Genomic DNA, 27,136 nt, shown 5'->3' with positions numbered 1-27,136 from the left:
CATCACCCCACGAAGGCACCGAGGCTGCTTTGCATGGCCAACAACAACGGGCTTAAGCCGGTGCATGCCGTTAGAATTGGCACAACACAAAGCAGTTATCCGTTCCTTGGAGAGCTTGCGGCCAGGTACACGCTTCTCCGTCTCCTCGGCTAGAGTGTTCGTTGGGAGCGAGCGATAGAATAGGCCAGTTTCGTCTGCGTTGTAGACTTGACCGAGAGTGAGGGCCTCCCTGTCGATCAAGCCCTTCACCTTGTGCTGAAACTCGTCAACTCCATCCTCGTTAGCATCCAATGCTTCGCCATGTGCTTTACGGTTGGTAAGGCCATGCCGTAACTTGAACGCAAAGAGCCAACCCTCGGATGCCTTGAAGTCTAGGGTGTCATGAAGCCTGGTGAACTTCTCAGCAGCAGCCTTCAGCTCCGTTCCAAGTACCATCACACCAGCAGCATGTTGTTGTCTATACCAAATCAACGTGGATCGATCGATCGATTTCTGCAAACTTGGGGGTAAACATAACCTTCCTTTCCACGTTGCGTTTGCTTCTCGACGAGAAGTCAGCCGTGTACTGCACGAGTTTGTCTCGGGATCTCTTGATATCGAACAAAGTAGACCGGGCCAGGTTAAACTCGAGGAGAATGCGGGAAGTAGACCACCCCGCTTCTACTTTCTCCAATATCTCCCGCTTCTTCTCCAGAGTCAACACCACTCTCTTCCTTTTCTCAGGTGGCGGGGCCATCATCACACACACTAAGAGGAGGCCCGAGAGCAGCAGGAGGCCTTGCAGCAGGTAAGGCACCACCACAAAAACGATCACGTGGGCAGCCATAACGACGAGTGTGCACTTGCGGCGAGAGACAGGCGGAAAGTGAGAAGGATGCAGTGGCGCTCTATCAGACGTCGGAGGAATGACGCGCCACAACAATGCTCTCCCGCGCCGCATGCGGCAAGTTCAAATTACAGGCGGGAAAAATTGCCCCCCCCCCCCGGACCATTTTGGGAATATTGGATCTGTCCGGGTAGTGGGGATGTTCGGATATTGGGCGTCCGGATATTAGAGTGATTACTTATTTATTTATATATATACCTGTATTTCAAGACTGTCATTTACCTCGTCCTCTTCTTCCTTGTGAATTCTTACTATTAAAGGGATACATATGGTACAGTGAGATACTGTATGACACTGACTACGTACGCACTGTATATACTATATAAATACAACAGAACACTTACCACAGCCTCGCACTCAACCTTGAGACCCTCATACTGGCTGATTTTGCGTAACAGACTATCATTGGCAGCCTCGGCATTCATTACCCTAGCCTGTAATGTACGTATGGTACTCATGGCTTCCCGGTACAGTGCCTGGATGCTCCCTAGTTCCTTCTTCATGACTAAGTTCTCCTTCTCCATGTCTGCTATGTTTGAGCGAACTGATAAAACTGTGAAAAGAAAATATGAATACATTTTAGGCTTCAAATTATTCTGCTACATCTTCCAGTCAGTCCATACACAGGAGGTAGAAAGTTTGCAAGATGATGAAAAAAGGTGGAATATAAGAGAGAAGTGGAGGATTGATTGGGTTCATATGATCTGGTGCAGATGAATGTATTTCATGTCAAAGCAATGGGAAACTTAATGATTTAACCTAACCTAACGTAACTAGGCCAAATCTAATCCAACCTAACCTCCCTTACATTTGACAGCCAGCTTTCAAATTTAAAAATGCACGTTAGGAATGCTAAACATGGCTGGCTACTGGCAAACATCGGCAGAATCCTTATGCATTCTAAATCCTCATTTACAGCTTTCAGAGATAAGTTAATAAAAATCCCTATAGCTGTAATAATCTAGGAATAATAACAAGTAACCTGTTAAAGACTCATTTCAATAGAAAATATGGAAAGGTCACCTCCGGTTGGTAAATAATTAATAAAAGAAATGTGTGGTAATCATATGGGCATTTGTCTCCTTAGTGTAAAATGGCAAAGTGTAAGGTAGGATACTTATTGACAGAGTTGGGGAAATAACAGGAATTAGCTGGAGACGAACAAGGAGGTTTCATGAAGGGAAGCGGTTGTGTAAATCAGATATTCATCCTGAGGTGTTTAGTTTAAAAGTTTCAAGGGAATGAAGTTGTATGTACCTTCATGGAGTTGGAGAAAGCACGACAGAATGGATAGACAAGGAATGTGGAAAATATAAAAAAAATATGGAGAGTAAATGGGAAGCTGTTGAAAGCTGTAAAGAGTAAGTATGAAGGTGCTACGGCTAAAGTGGGTGTGGATGGTGAACTGAATGAATTTTTCTGTCTGAATGTTGGTCTGAAACAGGGATGTGCCATGTCTCCTTGGTTATATAACTCGTCTATGGGTAGAAGAGATATATACAAGGTATGGCAGTGGATGCTGGACTGGCCCTTATGAGAGAGGGCAGCATTTGGAAACTTCCTGTTCTGTTGTTTGCAGATGATACTGTATTGTTAAGTGAAGATGAAAGGGAACTGCAAGGTTTGGTGAATGAGTTTGGGAAGTATGTACAAAACAGAATCCAAAGGTGAATGTAAAGAAGAGTAAAGTTGTGGTCTTCGAGGGAAATAGAGTCACTGATGCACAGTGAGGCTGGATAGTGAGGAAACGGAAAACGTGAGTGCATTTAAGTAACTTGTGTAGTGTGATGAGTAAGGATGGAAATTTAGAGGATGAAGTGCTTGAAAGGGTACAACAGGGAAGAAAAGTTACTGGCTCACTGAAGCAGTGATAAGAAAAAGGGAAGTGAGCAAAAAAAAAAAAAAAAAAATTGCTGCATGATTGTATCATGTTCCCCATTCTAATGTATGGAAGCGAAGCTTGGACCTTGTTGGAAGGACACAAGTCAAAAGTGAGTGCAGTGGAAATGTGTTATTTGGGAGGAGCAGGTGGAGTGACATGGAGAGAGACTGAGAAAAGAGGTGGAGGAGCACTGTGGTGTGAATGTGGATATGACAGAATGCACTAGGAAAAATACTCTGAGGTGCTTTGGCCATGTGGAGAGGATGTAAAGTGAGAGTAAGGCGATGGAGGGGAGAGGGAGGGGGAGACCAATGATGAAATGGAGGGATGGAATAGAGAGGCATCTGAGAGAGGGAGGTGTGCGTTGGGGGGAGGACAGTGAAATGGCAGGGGACAGGGCAACATGGGTTTGTGGCCACCCATCTCGGGATTGAGGCATCTGGCAATAGACAGATAGATAGCAAACTTTTTTAAACTGTGAAAAATGAATTGGTATGCAGATAAACTACTAAATTCTGATACCAGAAGATAATCTGTTGTATGACATACCCTGTTAAGACAGACACCCTTCTCTGCCAATCAGTCTAACATAAAAGAATTTTGCTGTACTGTATCAGCTTGAGCTTATGGCAGCCAACCACTATTACCTTTTAAGCTTTACCTTTTTAAATATAGTTTAGTGACTTCACTAAGAATTTAATGGTAGAATGTGATGCCATAGGTACTGAAGAGTAAAGCATTCAAATAGTCCCTCAACTCCCTCCATGTCCCTCATGAGGATGATACTGAAATGTAGAAAGGGAACTTCTGCCTGCAGTCCACTGGATTTCCAGTAGGTAACCATCCTCAGCTTAGCGTACTGGGAGGGAGGAGAGGGGGTGAGAAAAATGACTGTAACCAAAAGTATGAATCTACAAGGACCATCTAAAGATCATCTACAATATTTTAACAATATTTGAAGTGATCTCGAAAAGAAAAAAAAAATTAGTTTGGTCTCATTATACAACTGTTTGTTGTGTTATAAATTGCTCGAACGATAATTAAAAAGTTACACCATTTTTCGGAATAACGTGAAAAAATTGGTTGCTAATTTTGCTACCATGATATTTTCGACAGCTGCCGCCGATAATCTTGTGTGGAAGCAGTGATGCATGCAAGCTGACAGTCGGCTGTCTGAGCAAAGGTGGCTGCCAAGTATTTACATTCGTTGTGCCTGTCTGTCATTCATTCTATTTTGTGCACAAAAGGCCACTGAAACACCACTGCTATCACCAATTAACAGGGCAAGAGCTTAACAAATAGTGCAGTGTGCGATATTAAGTGATGGGATGACTTTCTGTGCATGAAATACTGAAACCATTCTGCACTCTCTCAGCCTTACAGCATCACTCTCCCACAGTCTTACTGCATCACTCTCCCTTGGCAGCACCAAATCACTCTCCCCATCTCTCTTCACTTGCAGACCTGAAGTGATCATCCAGGCCCTCCAGCTGTCCAGCCCTGGGGGACCCTTGGTGATGACTTGAACTGGTCAAACACAAACTTGAGATGAGTGGCAGTTTTTTGGGAGGCATTTTCAGTTTTTTGGTAGCTGGTGGCGACCATCATCCACTCATTTGATGTAGTGCTGACTACTTTTTCCTTCACCTTTATCATTCTTTTTCTGTGTCTGCCCTCCTCTCTTCCTATTTTTCCCATCTTTCCTGTCTTTTTTATTACTGTCTTTCCTTTTCAGGTGGCATTACGCTGTATGACAAGCCTCATGGTTTCCTGTAAGCCAGGAAATCACTTACAGTGCCAGGTGGTAACCATATGACCAACCCATATGTGTTCCCTGCATGACAATAAAAGTGGGTTGGCAAAGGGTTAGTGCCCCTCCCTGTAAAAATACTAACTCAGAGACAAACGGCCACCCCTTATGGGATTATGGCATCTGGATATACAGTAGACAGACAGATTTTAGGTTTCATGGTTGAGGTCACCCTCCCTAACCCCACTGAACCCAAGTTTATACCTCACAAATGCAATGATAAATCATTAAATGATAGGTCTTTAGTTGACACAACCCCATTACTTAATAAGACCCAACTATACAATCACCGGTAGTTGTATGTTACATCTATCAAGGGGGGAGGGGGGATCTAATCAGCCTGCGCTTACCACTCTAGTTGCGCAACTCACTTTTGTCCTTCAGATCAGCATTTAGTTTCTCTCTGTTGCTGATACGTTTGATGAGGTGGGCTTTCAGCTTTGAGATGACCTCCTCCATGGTGTCTGGGGTGTAGGTAACGGCTGGCCAATCAGGTGCAAGTGAGTACACTGGGGAAAGATCAACCTCCACATTCTGCGGGAAAATAAATAAATAAATAAATAAAACTTCATTCCTATACATGCATTCTGCTTCAATATTAAATAAACTAAATCTTAAATTCTTACCAATAATGATTTTCACTGCTTCATTTTGTTTCATTTACAAAGGCTTTAACAAGCTTGCACAAATTGGCACTGGTCACCTAGTGGAAGTCCTCCACACTACCCAATCTCTGGCAGCCTCTTTATTATCCCTCAGGTGAAACTCAATGACCTTGTCCCAGGTATTTTTTGGTCTACCTCTCTCACCCTACCTTCAACGTTCACACCTCTCACATTCCTTATCCATTTGTCATTTTCCATTTTCTCAACATGCCTGAACAACCTCAGTCTAGCCCTCTTCATCACAACACTAATACATTCATGTCCCGTCCTTCCTCTCAAGTCTTCAAATGCAGTCCTAAACCCAGGCCTTTTATTCAAAGATGCACTACACATCCATCTAATTCTAATCGCTATCATTTCTGTATACTTCCATTCGGCCATGTCTCACAACCGTACAGTAATATACTCCTAACACGTGCCACATACCAAGACACCTTAGGATGGATGGAGAGTCCTCTCAATGTCATGAGAGGTAGAAGCTCCCTGAACTTCCCCCCAATCACTCCATATCTTCGCCTCTAAGCTAGCTTCAGCCCCACCTCAAGCACACATCATGTCCCCCAGATAGCAAAACTTCTCCATACATTCCAGAGACTTGCCAGCAAGATCAATCCCTTCTTGCCTCTCAACCTCTACATGCTCTTTCTAATATCTCACACATGAAATCAGTATTCTAGTATTCTGCAGCCTAGCTCTGATACCACATCTCTTCTAACCCATTTACCACAAACACTGCACAAGATGGAGCTACTCCCCACACTTCTATGGAAAACAGCACAAGGCTGTACTTTGACAGTACCGCACCCATCACTTTTCTTATTGCCTGCCTTACGAGGCACAGCGATAATGTCTTTGTCTTTCTCTGTTTCTCTCTGTGTGTATGTGTGTGTGTGTGTGTATAGTTACCTATATGTAGTATACACGAATTGAGCTAAGCTCATGTTGTCCTGTCTCCATATCTACAATTACCTAGTCTAGTTTTAAACACTATCTATCTATCTATTGCCAGATGCCTCAATCCCGTTTGGGGTGGCCACAAACAAATCGCCTCCACGTCGCCCTGTCCCCCGCCATTTCACTGCCATGCTCCCAACTCACACCCCCCTCTCTCATATACCTCTCCACTCCATCCCTCCATCTCATCCTCGGCCTCCCCCTCTCTCTTCCCCCCTCCACCTCACTCACATACACTCTCTTTGTCAGTCTTTCACCCTCCATCCTCTCCATATGGCCAAACCACCTCAGTGTGTTCCTCATAACGCTTCCTATCACATCCACTTCCACACCACAACGATCCTTTATATCCTCATTTGTCAGCCTGTCTCTCCATGTGACTCTACAGGCTCCTCTTAAATAACTCATTTCCACTGCTCTCACTCTTGACTTGTGTCCTTCCAACAACGTCCAAGCTTCACTTCCATATGTTAGTTATGGTATCACAATACTGTCATGTAGTAACTTTTTCACTTCCATGCTCACTTCCCTGTTTCTTATCACTGCATTCAAAGAACCAGCAACCTTTCTTCCCTGCTGTACCCTTTCAAGCATTTCACCCTCCAAACCTCCATCCTTACTCATCACACTCCCCAAGTACTTAAACGTACTCACATTTTCCAATTCCTCACCATCCAACCTCACTGTACATTCATTGACTTCACCGCTCTCAAAGACCATCACTTTACTCTTCCCTACATTCACCGTTAGATTCCATTTCTTACACACTCTCCCAAACTCATCCACCAAGCCTTGCGCTCCCCTTCGTCTTCACTCAACAACACAGTATCATCTGCAAACAACAGTAAAGGGAGTTTCCAAACACTATCCTCAAGCACCTGGACAATCTCTCTCTCTTTTCACCTCATCATTCGCTCCTCTTACATTCCATGTTGCCATTACCAAGTCCTTTGTCTAGTCCTTGGTCGTCATCATTTGGTCAGTCCTTGTCCAAGGCTTCTTGTTTGTCTTTTTAGTTAGTTGTTTTCCGAGGAGGGGCACTAACCCTCCGCCAACCCTTTTAGTTGCCTTTTACAACAAGCACGGATACTGGGGGAGTATTCTTGAAAAATCCCCCTACCCCCAGGGTAAAAGAAGTGTGTGGTAATCATAGGGGCATTTGTCTTCTTAGTATAATAGGAAAAGTGTATGGTAGAATACTTATTGACAGAGTTAGAGAAAGAACAGAGAAATTAGTTGGAGAAGAACAGGGAGGCTTTAGGAAGGGAAGAGGTTGTGTAGATCAGATATTCATTCTTAGATCTTTAGTGGAAAAGTTTCTAGAGAAGGGAAAGAAGTTGTATGCGGCTTTCATGGATTTGGAGAAAGCATATGACAGGGTGGATAGACAAGGATTGTGGAAAGTATTAAGAATATATGGAGTAGATGGGAAGTTGTTGAATGCTGTGAAGAGTATGTATGATGGTGTTAAGGCTGCAGTGCATATGGATGGTGAACTGATGAATTTTTCTTTCTGAAGGTTGGGTTGAAACAGGGATATGTCATGTCTCCATGGTTGTTCAATCTGTACATGGATGGGGCAATAAAAGAGATACAAGGTAGGGCAGTGGATGTTGGAGTGGCCCTAGGGAGAGAGGGTAGTGTTTGGAAACTCCCTGTACTGTTGTTTGCAGATGATACTGTGTTGTTGAGTGAAGATAAAGGGGAGCTGCAAGGCTTGGCAGATGAGTTTGGGAGAGTGTGTAAGAAACAGAATCTAAAGGTGAACATAGGGAAGAGTAAAGTGATGGTCTTTGAGAGAGGTGAAGTCAGTGAATGTCAGTGAGGCTGGATAGTGAGGAAATGGAAAATGTGAGTACGTTTAAGTACTTGGGGAGTGTGATGAGTAAGGATGGAAGTTTGGAGGGTGAAGTGCTTGAAAGGGTACAACAAGGAAGAAAGGTTGCTGGTTCCTTGAAAGTAGTGTTAAGAAACAGGGAAGTGAGCATGAAAGTGAAAAAGTTACTACATGACAGTATTGTGATACCAACTCTAATGTATGGATATGAAGCTTGGATGTTGTCGGAAGGACACAAGTCAAGAGTGAGAGCAGTGGAAATGAGTTATTTACGAGGAGCCTGTGAAGTCACATGGAGAGACAGGCTGACAAATGAGGATATAAAGGAGTGTTGTTGTGTGGATGTGGATGTGGATGTGATAGGAAGCGTTAGGAGGAACACACTGAGGTGGTTTGGCCATGTGGGGAGGATGGAGGGTGAGCGACTGACGAGGAGAGTGTATGTGAGTGAGGTGGAGGGGGGGGAGAGGGAAGGGGAGGCCGAGGATGAGATGAAGGGATGGAGTGGAGAGGTATATGAGAGAAGGGGGTGTGAGTTGGGAGCAGGGCAGTGAAATGGCGGGGGACAGGGCGACATGGAGGCGATTTGTTTGTGGCCACCCCGTACGGGATTAAGGTGTCTGGCAATAGATAGATAGACTCTCATGTTGGTCAATAATCCATAAGTTCCTCCAATGATTTTGTTTATATGGTTTTCTGGTGACAAGTCATCCTGAATAATCACTCCTAGGTCTTGCACATCTTTTACTAATTATCTCATTGCCCATTGTATATGTCCAGTGCAGTCTTTTTTCACTCATTCCCATTTCTAGTATATGACACATCTTGGCATTAAAATCCATTTTCCAAGTCTGGCTCCAGCTATGGTGTTTGTCCAAGTCCTCCTGCAGTTTTTTAAAACTATCTATCTATCTATTGCCAGATGCCTCAATCCCATTTGGGGTGGCTACAAACAAATTGCCTCCAAGTCACCCTGTCCCCCGCCATTTCATTGCCCTGCTCCCAACTCACACCCCCCTCTCTCATATACCTCTCCACCCTAACCCTCCATCTCATCCTCGGCCTCCCTCTCCCTCTTCCCCCCTCCACCTCACTCACATACACTCTCTTCATCAGTCTTTCACCCTCCATCCTCTCCACATGGCCAAACCACCTCAGTGTGTTCCTCATAACGCTTCCTATCACATCCACTTCCACACCACAACGATCCTTTATATCCTCATTCGTCAGCCTGTCTCTCCATGTGACTCCACAGGCTCCTCTTAAATAACTCATTTCCACTGCTCTCACTCTTGACTTGTGTCCTTCCAACAACATCCAAGCTTCACTTCCATACGTTAGAGTTGGTATCACAATACTGTCATGTAGTAACTTTTTCACTTCCATGCTCACTTCCCTGTTTCTTATTACTGCTTTCAAAGAACCAGCAACCTTTCTTCCCTGCTGTACCCTTTCAAGCACTTCACCCTCCAAACCTCCATCCTTACTCATCACACTACCCAAGTACTTAAACGTACTCACATTTTCCAATTCCTCACCATCCAACCTCGCTGTACATTCACCTGACTTCACCTCTCTCAAAGACCATCACTTTACTCTTCCCTACATTCAACTTTAGATTCCGTTTCTTACACACTCTCCCAAACTCATCCACCAAGCCTTGCTGCTCCCCTTTGTCTTCACTCAACAACACAGTATCATCTGCAAACAACAGTACAGAGAGTTTCCAAACACTATCCTCTCTCACCAGGGCCACTCCAACATCCACTACCCTACCTTGTACCTCTTTTATTACCCCATCCATGTACAGATTGAACAACCATGGAGACATGACAAATCCCTGTTTCAACCCAACTTTCAAAGAGAAAAATTCATTTAGTTCACCATCCACATGCACTGCAGCCTTCGCACCATCGTACATACTCTTCACAGCATTCAACAACTTCCCATCTACTCCATATATTCTTAACACTTTCCACAATCCTTGTCTATCCACCCTGTCATATGCTTTCTCCAAATCCATGAAAGCCGCATACAACTTCTTTCCCTTCTCTAGAAACTTTTCCACTAAAGATCTAAGAATGAATATCTGATCTACACAACCTCTTCCCTTCCTAAAGCCTCCCTGTTCTTCTCCAACTAATTTCTCTGTTCTTTCTCTAACTCTGTCAATAAGTATCCTACCATACACTTTTCCTATTATACTAAGAAGACAAATGCCCCTATGATTACCACACACTTCTTTTTCCCCTTTTCCTTTGTACAAGGGAATAATTATACCTGACTTCCAATCCTCCGGGACTCTACCTTCCTCCCAGGCCAATCTGCACATCTTCCACATCCATTCTACTACTATCTCTCCTCCCATGCTTCAGCATTTCACCACACACTCCATCAATTCCTGGGGCTTTCCCTGATTTAACTTTCTTCATTGCTTCCACAACTTCTGTCCTACTGATTTCTTCCTGTCTTCTCACCTCCCTCCTTCTCCCAGCCATTCCCCAACCACTTATACTCGCATTACTTCCATCCTCTATGTTCAACAATTCCTTAAAGTGTTCTCTCCATCTGCTCACTTTTTCTCCCTTCTCCACTATTAATTTACCATTTTTATCTTTCACTCCCCTGCTAACTTCACTTCCACCCTGTATTACTCTTTTCATCTATCAGTACATTTAATATGTTTCATGATTTTAGCATCATCTGCGAACATACTCATGTAACTATTCCAACCCTCTGACAAATCATTTACATATACAGAAACATTTTGGGGGTAAGACAGAGCCCTACGGTACTCCACTAGTCACGTTTCTCCATTGTGACACCTTGTCTCTTATAACTGTTCTCATCTGCTTTCCTATCAGATAATCTCCCATCCACTTTAACAGTTTCCCATGCACCCCCCCAAAGATCTTCAACTTCCACAGCAGTCTCCTACAGGGCACCCTCTCAAATGCTTTCTTGAGATCAAGATAGACACAATGTGCCCATCCTTCTCTCTCTTGTATGACATCTATTACCCTATTGTAGAAACTTAATAGGTTTGTGTGTGTGTGTGTGTGTGTGTGTGTGTGTATGTGTGTGTGTGTGTGTTTGCATGCGTGCGTGTGTTTCCCATTATACCTCATGAATGGCTTGAGCTATCAACATGAAACCTTCAGGGTATCCATACTCTCTTATATTCTCCTTCCATGTCTTGCACACAACAAAACATACACCTTGTTTTGCCCTCTCATTCTTACCTACTCTCATACATATACCCCATCCATCCTCCCACTCCCTCACACACTCACCCCTCCATTTAGTCTCAGTCAATCCACATATGTCCACTTTTGCACTCCTGGACAATGTCTCTCTCTCTTTTACCCCATCACTTGCAACCCTTACATTCCACATTGCAATCCATACCATGTATGTCTGTACTTTATTATGCATGTTTTTATTTAAGACTCTCCTTCAGCATCTTATCAAGTACTTTAACAGTGAGGATTTATTAGATTTGGTAAGCAATTATTGATTCATACAACAAAAGGCAAAACTTTTCTAAGCAACTGACTCAATGTTGTTGCCATCCAGCCTGAGTATTGTCTGCTATGACGTCTATGTGACTCCTTAAACCATCCATCCATCCATCCATTGCCAGACGCCATGTATCCCAGACGGGGTGGCCAAGGGCTTAGAGTTAATTGTTTTACAGGGAGGGGCACTAATCCTCCACCAACCCCACTTGACGTAGGGATACCAACAGCATCTGGTGTTCCCAGGTGGTCACCCATCCAAGCACTAAACACTCTCTTATAAAGGGTGGTACTGGAGGAGGACTTCATTCATAAGACTATACAATATACAAGTAATAAACATCAGACTGGTTAGAATAACATCAAAATTTTGAAAACAAATGCATACTGGCACTTGGTTACTTAGAGCTGATTTACTCATTTGCGAGTAAATATTGGAATAAGTTCATTTACAGAATTAGGGTGACGCCAGGTACTGTAGCAAGTAAGGGTGATGGCCATATCATTACCTCCGCCACGGATATTATGTTTTTGCCCACGCTGGTTTGTTTGTCTGTCTGTTAGCAACTTTACTCAAAAAGTTATGAAAGGATTTTGATGAAAGTTTACAGAAGGGTGGACCATGGGCCAAGGAAGAAATGATTAAATTTGGGGGCAGATCCACACTATCCCACACAACATCTCCCAAAGCTCACAATGAATCTCAATAAAATTTTGTGGAAAGGTGGGCCATGGACCAAGATAGAATTGATTGAACTTTGGGGCAGAGCCAGATCCCTTTTAATGGCAATGGGAATGGAGGAGGCGTACGCTCTCTGAGTGCTTTCTGCTGTTGTTGCAGACCCACACTTACTTACCGCAGACGTAAACTCTGTGGACACCAGCAAACTGACCACTTCAATTGGTCACTCCCAGAGGTCTTTTCAAGAGATTATGTTGAAAAATTGTTCCCTCTGACAAAGAGAGTATGTTTTCACCCCTATTTGTTTGTTTGTCTGTCTGTTGGCAGGATTACTCAAAAACTAAGAGAGAAATTTGGACCATATCTGGTGGGTAGATGGCCCATGTTCAAGGGGACAGTCGATTAACTTTTGGGGCCGATCCGGATTGTATTACACACTCTGGATCTGGAAAACACTTTTTCAAAACCCTAATCAATGATGAGAAACCCTAGCCCATTATGATGAGTGGTTTGGAAATTATGTTGCCCTTGAAGATGCATTCCACTGAGTGCCCCTCCAGTTTGTACTGTGACAGTGTAGTGTATGATGTGAATAAGTGTGTTGTGTTGGTGACTCCATTGCACTGTACACACAGTGGGGTATATTTTGGGTTAGTGTTTAGGTGGAGGCACTCACCATCCACTCACTCAATGTAGTGATGCTTTGGGTGTCTACCCTTTCCTCTCTTCCATCCTTTCTCTTCTGTCCTTCTTTCCTTCATTCTTTCCTATTCCTTCTGCCTATGGGTAACCTTACCCTTCCATTTCTGTTTCTCTTTCCTTCATGCTTTCCTCTTCCTTCTGCCTATGGGTGACTCTAAACTAAGTGACAAGCCAAATGGTGTCCTGCACACCAGGAAACCATTTACTACGCTGGGTGGTAACCACGTAACCAAATTATGGCACCTGATGGTTTAGTGGGTAATTAAGGTGCTCCAATCGGATTAAGCCGGTGTAGGTTTATATCCAAGGGGTGGTTTGGGTTTATTGCTCACATAATGCCACTCGTGGATGAATGAGGCTGGTCTCTCTCATCTTAATGTCAGGACCAACTTGCCTAGCCCCAGGCTCCTGTGCTCCTCATGGGGTGACATAGGATTAGATGATGGATAAGATGAATAGGCATAGCAGGGAAGGGTGATAGCTACACTGGAGTTTGGTTTGGTGCACTTGTCTCTGTAGGTGGGGTAGTTTCTGAGGGGTGGATGTCTCATGGTGGTATAAGGATGCTATCTAGTTGAAGGTTGGGGTTTTGGATCTCTCTCTCTCTCTCTCTCTATTGTGTGTGTGTGTGTGTGTGTGTGTGTGTGTGTGTGTGTTTACCTAACTGTATTTACCTAATTGTGATATACAAGAAATGAGCTACACTCGTTGGATCCAGTCTATGTTTCTCAGTAAGTCAAAATTTGCTTTAAACTCGTTATAAGTTTTTACACTGGACAATCTCTTTGTCCAGGCTGTTCCACAGGTCTATGCATCTATAATGAAAACTATACTTCTTGATATCTTTCAAGCCACTTGGTTTCTTCAGTTTCATTCCATGTCCTCTTGTTACTCTCTTATCCCATACAAACAGATCTTCTCTGTCAGTTTTATCTACTCCCATCACGGTCCTGAACACTGCAATCATGTCATCCCTCTCTCCCCTTTCCTCTAAGGAAGACAAATCCAACTTCTCCATTCTCTCTCTGTACGACAGATCTGCCAGACTGGGGACCATCTTGGTTGTTGTTCTTTGTATTCTCTCAATCTTGTTTATATCTTTCTTTTTGTGTGGGGACCACATTACTGCTGCATATTCTAACCTGAGGCAGATCATGGCCACTATTAATTTTTTCATCACCTCCTCATCCATGTAATGAAATACTACTCTTATGTTAGTCAAGAGTTTATACATCCCTCTAACTTTCTTGTTAATGTGTTTTTCAGGTGACAAACTATCCTGGACCAGCACTCCCAAATCTTTTTTTTTTTTTTTTAGCTTTTGTGATTGGTTCATTACCCATCAAATAATTCAGTGACACCTCTTGGTACTTTTACCCATTTCCAGTATTTTACATTTTTTGTTGAATTTCATTTCCCACATCCGGCTCCAATCATGTACCCTATCCAGATCCTCCTGCAGCATTTAACAGTCCTCCTCAACCTCTACCTTCCTCAAGATCTTTGCATCATCAGCAAACAGACTGGCATAACTGTTCACTCCATCTACCATATCATTTACAGAAATCAGGAACATTACTGGCGCCAACACTGAGCAGCTTTGGGACTCCACTTGTTACTTCCCTCCATCCAGACATCCTGTCTTTTATCACTGTCCTCATTTGTCTGTCTCTCAAAAAGTCTCTCATCCATTTCAGGGGCAGGAGGTTTCCCTTCAGTCCTCCTATATGCTCTAATTTCCACATTAGTTTCTCATGGGGTACCTTGTCGAAGGCCTTTTCCGTATACACACAATCCACCCAACTGTTTCTCTCCTGTAACATCAATTGCTCTTAAGTAAAAGCTCAACAGGTTGGAAACACATGACCTTCCACTTCTGAATGCAAACTGACTTTTGGCCAAAATATTCATCTCTTCCAGATATTTTATCCATCTATCTTTTAGGATTCTCTCGCACAATTCTTCGACCATGCTGGTTAGGGACACTGGTCTATAATTCAGGGGTTCTTCCTTGTTTCCTCCCTTATTAATTGGTATCACACTGCCCCTCTTCCATTCCCGAGGCACTTTCCCCTCTTCCAGAGAACACACAATTAAACTGTGAATCATATCCATCAGTTGTTCCCTGCATTTCTTCAGTATCCAATTAGAGATTCCATCTGGTCCTGGGGTTTTCCTTATATCTTGAGCTTCCAGTAATTTATGCACTTCCTGTACTTCCACTTTTGTATTTTTTATCACTACATTTCTAGTCACTCCCTCCCCCTCCACAAACTCCCTTTCATTAGTGAAAACTGATTGGAAACATTTGTTCATTATTTCAGCTTGCATTGCCACATCTTTATAGACCTCTCCTTCTACTTTCAGTTTGGTGATTCCTTCCTTTTGTTTCAATATGCCATTGACAAATCTATATAACAATTTGGGTTCTTCCTTACATTTGTCAATTATACCTCTTTCAAAGTTCCTTTCTTCCTCCCTATGTGTTCTTGTATATTCATTTCTAGTTCTTCTATATTCTTTCTTTGTTTATTACCTCTCTTGTACCATGCCATGTCCCTCTTTTTTTTTTTCTTTTTTTTTCAGTTAAACCACTCCTTTTTCCTATTTTCTTGCCCCCTTACTTTTGGCACATATTTTTACACCGCCGAAATACAGAGGTCCATAAAGATATCCCACTTCCTCTGTATCTCTCTTCTTTCTCTGAATTTTCTCCAATCCATATTTTTCTCAGTCTTGTAAAGTTTGCTTTCCTACAGTTGCATCTTCCTTCATATAAAGCTCATCTCTTGGCACCACATTCCCTTTTATCATCTGGAACTCAATGACCACATGATCACTTTTTCCTATAGGACACAGATATTTCAAAGATTCAATTATGTCCGGTTCTTTGGTCAGCAGTAAATCTAATCTTGCTGGTGCGTCATCACCTCAGAATCGTGTCTCTTCTTTAACCCACTGTGTCATTACATTATTCATTGCTATATTTAACAATAGAGTGCCCCACAAATCTTCACTGCCTCCCGAGTCCCATTCCTTGCTGTTCACCTCTCTACAATTGAAATTATATTGTTGCTTTTCTAAGTCACTTTCTGTAAATAACTAACCATGTATGACAACATCTCCTGGAATTCATTGTCATTCCATGCTCTTGTCTTAGGGGGAACATATACTACTGTCATATCTCCCTTGCCATTCTCTCCAGTTTCTAGTTTCATATTTATCACTTCAGCCCTACCCTTTCCCATTTCCACAGTATCTACATTTATGTTCTTTACTGCTGTCATCACTCCTCCCGTTTTTTCTTTTCTGTCTCTTCTCCACAGTTTATATTTACCATCTCCCCTATGGATATCAATATCCTCTTATAACTTGGTCTCTACAGAGCACATAACATCAGGTTCATGTGCCCTCAAAAAATCGTTGATTTCTAACCTTGCCAATATTAAACCATCAACATTAGTATAAGCCACTTTCAAACTTTTTTCATTGTTTTTTATACCCTCTTCTCTCCTTCTCTCTGTCGAAACCACTTCTTCAATTTCTGATCCATAACTCTCCAATAAAACGCTGTCTTCTCTTCCTCCATTCTCTGTTCGTTTTTTTGCCTTTGCTTCCTTTACTAAAACCTTTAGTTTAGCTCTTTCTTCCTCATTTGCATCTCTCCTTATCCAAACATTTTTGAACCCCTCTTTGTCTGATAATTTCCATGTTCTATTGATGATTTCATTTACTATTACCTGGGACTTAAACTTTACCTTCAATGGCCTCAACCCTCCTGCCTAACCTAAACACTTCTTCAATCTCTTCTTGAGCTTCGTTGTTACCCTCCATAACTGCTGATATTATCTCTTTAACCTTACTCAGTTCTTCTCTTTCTCTTTCTGATCTTACTGTCATATGTTTTTCTTTTACTCCTGAAATAATTACACATTTTTTCTTATCTGCTACATCCCTGACTAAAAATTCTCTACTTCTCAGTACCCTAACCACTTGCTTCTTCACCTTTTCCTTGCTTTGTTGTTCTATAATCTCTTTCAAATTTACATTTCCTTCCTCCTGAATTTTCTTCTGTCCCTTATGTTGCTCCTTGATTTCCTTAATGTGCTCATCTTGCATCCTTGGTTTTGATTCATACTCATCTAGTTTACTTTTCATCCTGTGTGTGTGTGTGTGTGTGTGTGTGTGTGTGTGTGTGTGTGTGTGTGTGTGTGTGTGTGTGTGTGTGTGTGTGTGTGTGTGTGTGTGTGTGTGTGTGTGTGTGTGTGTGTGTGTGTGTGTGTGTGTGTGTGTGTGTGTGTGTGTGTGTGTGTGTGTGTGTGTGTGTGTGTGTGTGTGTGTGTGTGTGTGTGTGTGTGTGTGTGTGTGTGTGTGTGTGTGTGTGTGTGTGTGTGTGTGTGTGTGTGTGTGTGTGTGTGTGTGTGTGTGTGTGTGTGTGTGTGTGTGTGTGTGTGTGTGTGTGTGTGTGTGTGTGTGTGTGTGTGTGTGTGTGTGTGTGTGTGTGTGTGTGTGTGTGTGTGTGTGTGTGTGTGTGTGTGTGTGTGCGCGCGCACCAAAAGGAAGAATGTAGTAGTAAGAGAGAAAACAGGGTTATCATGGGTGAGCAGTGTGTAAATAAATATGAAGGAAAGTTAGTGGTGAACAGGTAGGGTATTAACGAGGCCTGGGCAGAGCATTTTAACCATCTGCTGAATGAGGAGTTTGACTGGAACTGGGAAGGTTCGAGTCAGCAGAACCACTGTTTGACCCTTGGTCTTTGACTGATGTTGCTACTGTGAGTAGGGCAATCAGCTGGATGCAGTTACAGAAGGGGGAAGGTGTATCTGGGTTGACTGCTGAAATGCTGAAAGCCTGGGGAGATACAGTTACTGATTTGCTTAATTTCACTGTATATGAGTGTCTTGTGAAGGTGAAAGGTGAATGTAGGGAAGAATGATGCTGTGGTCTCTGAGAGAAATGAAGGCGCTGAATGCACAGTGAGGCTGGATGGTGAGGAAATGGAAAATGTGAGTGCACCTAGGTACCTGGGTGATGTGATGAGTAAGGATGCAAATTTTGAGCATAAAGTGCCCGAAAGGTTACAACAAGGAAGAAAGGTTGCTGGTTCACTGAAAACAGTGAAAAGAAACAGGGAAGCATGCAGGGAAGTAAAAAAGTCATTGCATGACAGTACTGTGATACCAATTCTAACATATGGATATGAAGCCTGGACCTTGGAAGGACGCAAGTCAAGTGTGAGAGCAGTGGAAAAAAGAGTTATCTGAGAGGAGAATATGGAGTTACATGGAAAGACAGAGTGACAAATGAGGAAATGAAGGATCATTGTGGTGTGGATGTGGAGGTGATTGAAAGCATTAGGAGAAATACACTGAGGTGGTTTTCCATGTGAAGAGGAAAGTGTATCATTGAGGTGGAGGGGAGGAGACCAAAGATGAGAAGGAGGGATGGAGTGGAGAGGTACATGGAGGGGGGAGGGGGGGAGTTACGCAGGAGGGCAGCATAACAGCAGGGAACAGGGCCACATGGAGGTGATTTGTTTGTGGCTACCCCTTACAGGATCAAGGCATCTGTCTATAGATAGACAGATAGTCTTGTTCCAGATGAATGGCAGAAGAGTGATTGTATGTGTTTAGGGGAAATTATAGAGTCATAAAACTTTCAGAAAAGATAATGAAGGTAATGCAGAGTCCTGGAATGTATGACAGGGAAAGGGTGAATACTGAGGAGATACAGTTTGGGATTATGCCAGGCAAAGGGACCACTGATGCAATTAATTACTGTCTGGCAGCTTCAAGAAAAATATATATGAAAGAAGAAGAATCTGTACTTTGTTTTTGTTGATTTGGAAAAGGCCTTTGACAAAAGTTCCTAGGGAGGTGGTAAAGTGAGCAATGAGAGTGCTTGGGATTGAGGAGTGGTTGATAAATGTGGTTATGGCAATGTGCAAGGGTGCCCACACCCCGGGGAAAGTGAACGGAGATATTGGTGTGCATCATGGGGTCAGTCTTACTGTTCTCTAACGTGACTTCAGAAATGGATTCCCATGAGAAGTGATGTATGCTGACTTGGTGTTGACTGCACAGAATGAGAAGATGGTGGGGGAAAAATTTAGAAAATGGAGTGATGAAACAAGGTACATGAGTCTGAATGCAAATGCAAAAAAACAAAAGCAATATCTAGGACTGGTGGCAGTACTGTCAAAGCAGGAGTTTGACCCTGTGCAGTTTGTCACAAAAGTGTGGGAAGTTACTCCATCTTGATATGTTATGTGCTGAAGGTGGGGCTGGAGCTAGTTCTGAGGCCAAGGTAAGGAGTGGTTGGAGGAAGTTTAGGGATATGTTGCCTGTCCTGACACTGAGAGGGCTCTCCCTCCATGCTACGGGGCCCATGTATACAGCAAAATGTAATGCTGTATGTTTGTGAGACCTGGGCAGTGAGGAAGTGGATATTCAGAGGTTCAAGCATACATAAATGACAATGGTGAGATGGATGTGTAGTGCATCCTGGAATGAGAGGTGGGGGCATTAGGACTGCAACAGAAGAGTTGAGAGGAAGGATGGGACTTGAATGTATCACTGTTGTGATCAGGAGGGCTTGACTGAGGTGGTTTGGGCATGCTGAGAGGATGGATGATGACTAATAGGTGTGGAAGGTGAGAGGTGTGATCACTGAGGGTAGCATTGTGAGAGGCACACCAAAAATGACCTGGGATGAGGCCATAGAGTGTGTGACCTCAGGGATAAAGGACTGAAAAGGGAGGCTGCTTGAGATCAAGCTGCATGGAAAGCAGCATTAGGTGACCAAGGATGACGCATGCAATCATGTTGGTGCCTGTATAAATGAAATTAAACGAGTATCTCGTTCAAAAGAATATCACATTGCTTATGTTCTTTCAATTAATTCTGATATTTTGTTTCTACTCCATTCAATGTGAATACTCAAATTATGGGAGATGGAAGTATGTAACATGGTAAATAAATAAATCTACATGAACTGTAAAGAGACTCCAGCTGTATCCAGACGAACATCATTTGCATTTCACATGCATTCGTTTTACATTACAACTCACTATGATTTTGATCAGTAACATACAATTAAATAATATGAAAAAAGTCTGGATTCTGAATAGAATTTACAGTAAACATACAGCTCTTACACCACTAAACTGAAGCTAAATAATGATCGAACACTGATAACACTGGCCAGTCAAATGTTCCCCCAGTCATTTATAAGAAACATGATATTCCCTTTGTTAGCATCAATTCACTGTACTACCATTCTTGACTATGAAAAGACTATTGTTTACAAAACAGTCTTGATAATATGTAAGAACTGCTGCAGACATCATTAGGAGTATTTTGTAAAAGAGGAATTAGATCAGTCAGTCGATACCAATACAATTTCAATTATCAGATAATTTTCCTTACCCTTTTTCTATACTGATATTAATAAGTTTTAACTGCCGATTTACAGTACAGTAGTGCACCAACTTTCGCTACAGCAGGATTCGCGGAATCCACTTTCGCGGCATGCACCAAATATTCCCTAACTTCCACTTTCGCTTGAAAAAAATAGATTTTCGCGCACAAATTTTGGGTTTGGGACAATATTTTAAACTTTGAATTTCCTGCACCGCCCGCCCGCAACCCACCGCCATCTTGAATGACGTCATGTCAACACTCTGTCCACCCATTCCCGCCATTGTGTACGAGCGTGCTAGCTCCAATGTGTTGGATTCTCACGGTTCAATGGCCTCTACTATACCTGGTAGTGTGGGGAAAGGGCCTGGTGGTGTGGGGGGAGAGCCTGGTGGTGTGGGGGGAGGGCCGGGAGGCAGTGGTGGTGATAAAAAGTGGCCGGGACATTCAAAGTTGGGAGGAAAGGCCAAGGCTAAAAGAGAGTATCGTGTTGGAGTGAAGAAACGGCAATATTACAAATGACCCATGTGGGAAAGCAGATATCTTTGCTAGTACCTTTGCAAGAAACTCTACCATAGATGATACCAGCCAGAATGTCTCAGTACTGGAACTTGATTCTCCCGAAATTGCCCCACTTAAAATACAGACAAGATTTGTAAAATCCATCCTAGACAATTTACCTACCAACAAAGCTCCAGGTCCAGATGGAATTCCGCCAATTGTTTTGAAAAAGTGTTCCCCTGAACTTGCCTCTGTCCTAGCTAAATTATTCAGACTATGCATACGTACTTCTTTATTCCCAAATTCATGGAAAGAAGCCAATATCCACCCAGTTCCGAAGAAAGGAAGTTCGTCTGGCCCCTCCAATTACAGACCAATAGCTATCACATCTTCTCTTGGTAAGGTATTTGAAACTTTAATTAATAAGCATATTGTTAAACATCTTGAATCCAACAACTTAATTAATGATAGACAATACGGTTTTCGCCACGAAAGATCCACCATTGACATACTCAATCTCTTAACTCATACCATCCATCAATCAATTGATCTTTTTGGAGAAACTCATGCAGTAGCTCTTGATATCTCTAAAGCTTTCGACAGAGTATGGCACCGTTCCCTGCTGTCCAAACTCCCTTGCTATGGACTAACGTCTTTTGTTCCTTTGATTTCTTCTTATCTTAGTGACAGGAAAATAAGAGTAAAAGTAGATGATGTATATTCGAATTTCCACTCAATTAACGCCGGCGTGCCACAGGGATCAGTTCTGGCTTTAACCCTATTTCTGGTTCATATTAATGATCTCTTATCTGTCACTCACAATCCCATTCACTCATATGCAGATGACTCAACACTACATAGTTCATTCACACTCAGACATCCATTTACAAAGTCTAATATCTCTACCTCTCAACTCAATACAGCCATCTCCATAAATCAAGATCTATCTACAATCAGTGAATGGGGACAAAACAACCTTGTCTCTTTTAATGCTAGTAAAACTAAATATATACAGTTTACTAATAGACAGATATTGCCAGATTCGTACATTACCTTCAGTGCTACTAATATTCCCATCTCCAAAAGTATTGATATTCTTGGTGTCTCACTTAACAGTGCCCTCAGCTGGACCTCTCATGTCAGATCACTTGCTAAAACCGCCTCAAGGAAACTTGGATTATTGTACAGAGTCCGTAACTTCTTCGCCGATGAGCAGTTAGCTATAATTTATAAGAGTCATGTGCGCTCTCAGCTTGAATATTGCTCACCCTTGTGGAATGGTTGTGGAGAGGTTGCATTAAGATAACTAGACAAAATTCAGAATAAAGCTGTTAGAATCATTAACAACCCTGCCATTACATATAAACTACCTCCCCTGCAAGTAAGAAGGAATGTTGCCTCCCTTGCATTATTTTACAGATATTTTTTTGGCAAATGCTCAGACGAAGTTGCGTCCATGGTGCCACCTCTCCATGCCTTCCCTCGTGCTACACGGGCATCTGGTAACGCTCATGACTGGAATGTCACTCAACCACATTGCAGAACTTCTGCCTATCAGAATTCTTTCATTCCCCGAACTGCATCTCTCTGGAACTTGCTTCCCCAGAGTTGTTTTCCTCCAAATTTCAACCTACAACTGTTCAAGTCTAATTCTTACAGATATTTTATGAACAGAGGACACCAGTAATCTGGTGTATGGATTATTTTTTTTTCTCCATTTGTTTTTCCTTCCTCCGTTCTGTTATTTAAAAAAAAAAAAAAAAAGTATAATAATGAAATGAAAAGGAAGATAGTTGAGCACATGGACAAGGGCGCAAAAAACAGTGAAATCTGCCGTATATTTAACATCCCAGAATCGACAGTGCGTAGTATGAGGAAACAGCATGGTGGTAGCGAGGCAGCAAGAGGTGGCGCCAATACGTCTGGCGTGGCTAAATAAGCCCGCCACGCACCTCGGATACTTACCCCCAACATCCATTAAACACCTCAACCTGGTCTCTGTGGTATGTTTCTCCTCATATAATGTGTACTGTACAGTTTTTATTGTTTGTATCTCACAATGCAATGTACAATAGTGATTTGATGTACTGTATTGCAAGTGAAAATGAAAATCTGATGTTACTTTAGGATAACCGGGAACCAATTAGCCTTTTTGCCATAAAGACAATGCCCCAATTTTCGCTAATTCCACTTTCGCGCATTATTTTTGGACCCAATTAGGCGCGAAAATTGGTGCCCCACTGTACTACATCACCCTTCCTTGCTACAGTGCCAACACATAATAAAACTATCAAACAACTCACTATGCCTACATTGCAATGCAGTCATGCAGCCCCCACATCACAACACACTTACCTCATGTACACAATCATAACACAGACAATACTTCAAAATAACCTCAAAAGATCTCCTGGAGTGACCAGCTGAACTAGTCAGTTTCCTGCAGTCTACTGGGTTTATTTTCAGATATGCCTCAGATTTCGGCAACAAAAACAATCTAGAACACTCACTATTAATGCCATAATTTTTGCACTCAGTTCAATCATTTTACATTTGTACAAATGCACAACCACAGCTTTCTTTCACTCTATTGGTACATTTCCACTCATTCAAGCTTTCTCACACAGTACCGTATTTCTGAAAAACATTTCATTCCCTCTTCATTACTGTCGATCATCTCTGTATACATTTCATCATCATCTGATGCCCTCATTTTTTGGGCATGTCACATCACTTGTTTCTTCTGCCAGTGTCACATTTTTCGGTATGACAGTCCTTATCTGTACACAACAAAACCCAGTCATCTTTATTACCAGACATGGGGTCTATTACTGGGTTTCTATTACTATTACTATTAATTTCAATTGCTCTCTATTATGTTACTATTATAATTACTTTAGTGATCATCTATTACTATTACTATTACTTGGTCATCTATTAGTATTACTATTACTATTAATATATGATTTACGATAACATTATTAATTAAACTGAAAATGGTTTTTATTTTCATTATCGCTGGGAGGCTGTTCCACGGAATGCACAAGTATGTCTAGATCATCTGATGGCCTGTTGACCACTCTCCATTCTGCACAGTCTCCTGTGATGTACCTGCAGCTTGGAGAGAAGCCAACAGGTAACCAAGGTGAGAAGACTGTTTTTATTGATTATGGTTAACGGTATTAAAGATGTGTCTGTAATGGGAAAGTAATATACAATTATCTACTACTTTGCCTTCTGTTACTATTACAGTTACTATTACAGCCAGGAACTTGTGATCTATTACTATTACTTTGAAAACCCTGTAATAGACTATTACTATTACCCCATGTCTGTTTATTACTACAATAATATTTACCTTTTGTTTACTGTTTATTCATAAACAGTATCCCAGGATGCCACAAAACTAAACCTTGAATGCCTGCTTATTACAACTAGTATTTACTTCTTAGCTAACCAATTTCATGTACTTTTTCACTTCATACTGTAGCTATTTCCATAACAGTCTCAGTCAATTTGCCTTTCCTCATTATCCCATAAGGAACAAGGGGAAGTATTTATTCCACCAACATTTCATTGTGTCAAACAGCATGACTGATATGGCAGAACTGTTTTCATGTCTTCCCAATTTTCCAGCCAAAGCTAATGAAAAAGAAACCTTTACACTAAGTCTCTTACAGACTTACCGTACTCATAATGGTTACCAAATCATAAAACCATGTGCTATAAAGCTATGGCTGCCTTACTTTAATGTCATGGCCCTCTTCTTCCAGGCGACGTCGGACCTCCTTGAACAGCTGGTTAGCACGTCTTCTGCCCGGGGGAAGGCCAAGGTCAAGGCGGTGTTGATGACCACGCTGGATCTGTACCTCTGATGCCAGCTCCGCAAATTTCATCACTGTCTATTAGTGTAAGAAACAAACAGAAGATATAAAAGTCATGTCTGCAAAGATAAGTCCGGATTCTGTGGGCCAGAATGGTTAGTTAATAAAATGTCCATATAACTGAACTTGCTGTTGATTAGTTCTCCCCCTACCATACTTTTCCTTGCTTTCTATGCCCTACCTCACTCCATTCTTAGGTGGGAGAAAAAGTGGTTGGGATGATGATGAATATAATGAATTATTGGTACTCTTAATTTCATTCTTACTGCTAACATGTGTTTTATGCAGTACAGTATTATGGGAGACCTCTCAGTGTTTAGGGGTTAAAGATGGATGCATTTAACCCTTCCTGTTCAAAAAAAAAAAAAAAAAAAAAAAAAAAAATATCTATCTGGAAAAAAAAAAAAAGTGTGAATATAACAATAACAAAACATCATACAACTCCAGGGAATAAGAAAACAACATTCATTGTCATTCAAACCCTATTTCCTACTATAGTCTGTGTACTTTAACAAGACCTAAAAGCTGGCATCCCTCCGCCCTCAATGCTGAGCTGTAATAAATGATTAACACTACAAAATGAAGCTAATCATGAATAAACTCTAGGGAAATTGTACTGGGCCAGTGCCATTACCGGTAAGCTTCAGGGTGACAAAAGTCTCCACCAAGTTAAGGTGGACAAACTATAAAAACTGGGAGTGACCAGGATCCAGCAAAAAAAACAGGTGGGAATAAAGTACCAGCACAGTTATCAACATAGTGTTCAGTGCAACTGATGTACAGCTCAACACTCACACATTTAATGTAATGATTGGGGATAACAAGATACTGTACTTCCATTTTTGTTTTTCTGAACAAGCTTTATCAATTACCATAACACACCTTAACCTAATTATACACTTATTTTTATACTGTATATATTCTGTATATATACAGTATATACACAGTATAAATATATATAAATATATATTTGTATATATAAATATATATAGTCAGGCCTATACAGCATTTAATAGAATGAGTCCTCTTCCTTCTGTCTATGGGTGACTCTACACTGAGTGACATGCCAAATGGTTTCCTGTACATCAAAAAACCATTTACTACATTGGGTGATAACCATATAACCAAATTATGGTGCTTGGTGGTTTAATGGGTAATTAAGGCACTCCAATCAGATTCTGCTTGTGCGGGTTTATACCTAAGGGATGGTTGGAGATTACTGCTCATGCACTGTAATGCAGATGGAAGGGTGCAACGAATAAATGTGCTGGGAGAGTTGAATGGTTCTTTGATCACGATGGAGAATCTGCAAGAGGCAGTAATAGATATGAAAGCAGGGAAAGCTCCAGGTATGGATGGGTGTGCTGTGGAATATCTGAAAGGTAGTGAAGTGACTATTGTTAAGTGGTTAGTAAGATTGCTGAATGTGTGTTTTGTAAGTGGTATGGTGCCGATTGACTGGGCAAGTGCATGTGTGGTTCTACTGTATAAAGGCCAGGGTGGAAAGTATGAATGTGCTAGTTTTAGGGGTATAAATCTGTTGCGTGTTGTAGGTAAGGTGTATGGGAGAGTGTTGATTAAGAGAGTTTGAGAGGGTACAGAGGGAGTGATTGGTGATGAGCAGCGTGGCTTTTTGAAGAGGGAGGGAATGCGTGGATCAGGCGTTTGCAGTGAGTCAGGCGTGTGAAAAGTATTTGGCGAAAGGTATAGATGTGTATTGGGCATTCATGGATTTAGAGAAAGTGTATGACAGAACTGACAGGGAGGCTTTGTGGACTGTTTTGAGATTGTATGGACTAGATGGTATGCTGTTAAAATGAGTGAAAACTTTTTATGTAAACAGAAGTGACAGCAGAAAGAAAACTGACAGTGTGAAGGATGAAAGTGGTAGACTATTATTAACCCATGCGGATGAAGTAAGGACCAAATGAAGAGAATGTTCTGAAAGCCTGATGAATGGGAATAAAGAGAGCAGAGCACCTGTAAACATGATTGGTTTAGGGGGTGTGCAGAGAAGGAATGCAGTGCCAGGAAATGTGACACTCGCACAGGTGAAGAACGCCGTGAGGCAACTGAAAAATGGGAAAGCAGCTGGAGTTGATGAGGTGTATGCAGAGATGATTAAGTCTAGTGGAGACAGCGGAACGAAGTGTTTGTTGGAGATATGTAAAAAGGCATGGATGAGTGAAACTGTGCCAGCAGAGTGGAAAAAGGCTGTGATTGTACCTCTCTACAAAAATAAAGGTGAGTGAAGTGAGTGCAAGAATTATCGTGCCATAACTTTATTGAGTGGTGCTGGGAAGGTATATGGAAGAATAATTATAGAGAATGTAAGAGAGATAGATATCAAAAGTCCTAGTGAGTGACACACAGGGTGGTTTCTGGAGTGGCAGAGGA

The 27,136-nt window shown here is 41.9% G+C and overlaps 1 protein-coding gene across 1 annotated transcript in view; it reads right to left on the bottom strand.

Annotated features, from left to right (window-relative positions):
• pav (kinesin family member pavarotti) overlaps positions 1-27,136 on the bottom strand; it is a 170,702-nt gene that overhangs the window by 47,626 nt on the left and 95,940 nt on the right. The window contains exons 11-13 of the mRNA XM_080281640.1: positions 24,602-24,757; positions 4,950-5,112; positions 1,231-1,439 (exon numbers count right to left, since the gene is read on the bottom strand). Of these exons, the coding sequence (XP_080137766.1) occupies positions 1,231-1,439; positions 4,950-5,112; positions 24,602-24,757 (528 nt within the window). The remainder of the gene's footprint in view (positions 1-1,230; positions 1,440-4,949; positions 5,113-24,601; positions 24,758-27,136) is intronic.

This window comes from Coenobita brevimanus, chromosome 90 (assembly GCF_032717465.1).
Source record: "Coenobita brevimanus isolate Jiangsu-jjx chromosome 90, ASM3271746v2, whole genome shotgun sequence".
In the NCBI taxonomy this organism is placed as follows: Eukaryota; Metazoa; Arthropoda; class Malacostraca; order Decapoda; family Coenobitidae; genus Coenobita; species Coenobita brevimanus.
Note: the sequence above shows the minus strand (reverse complement) of the source record. Positions and strands in the feature narration are given on the sequence as shown.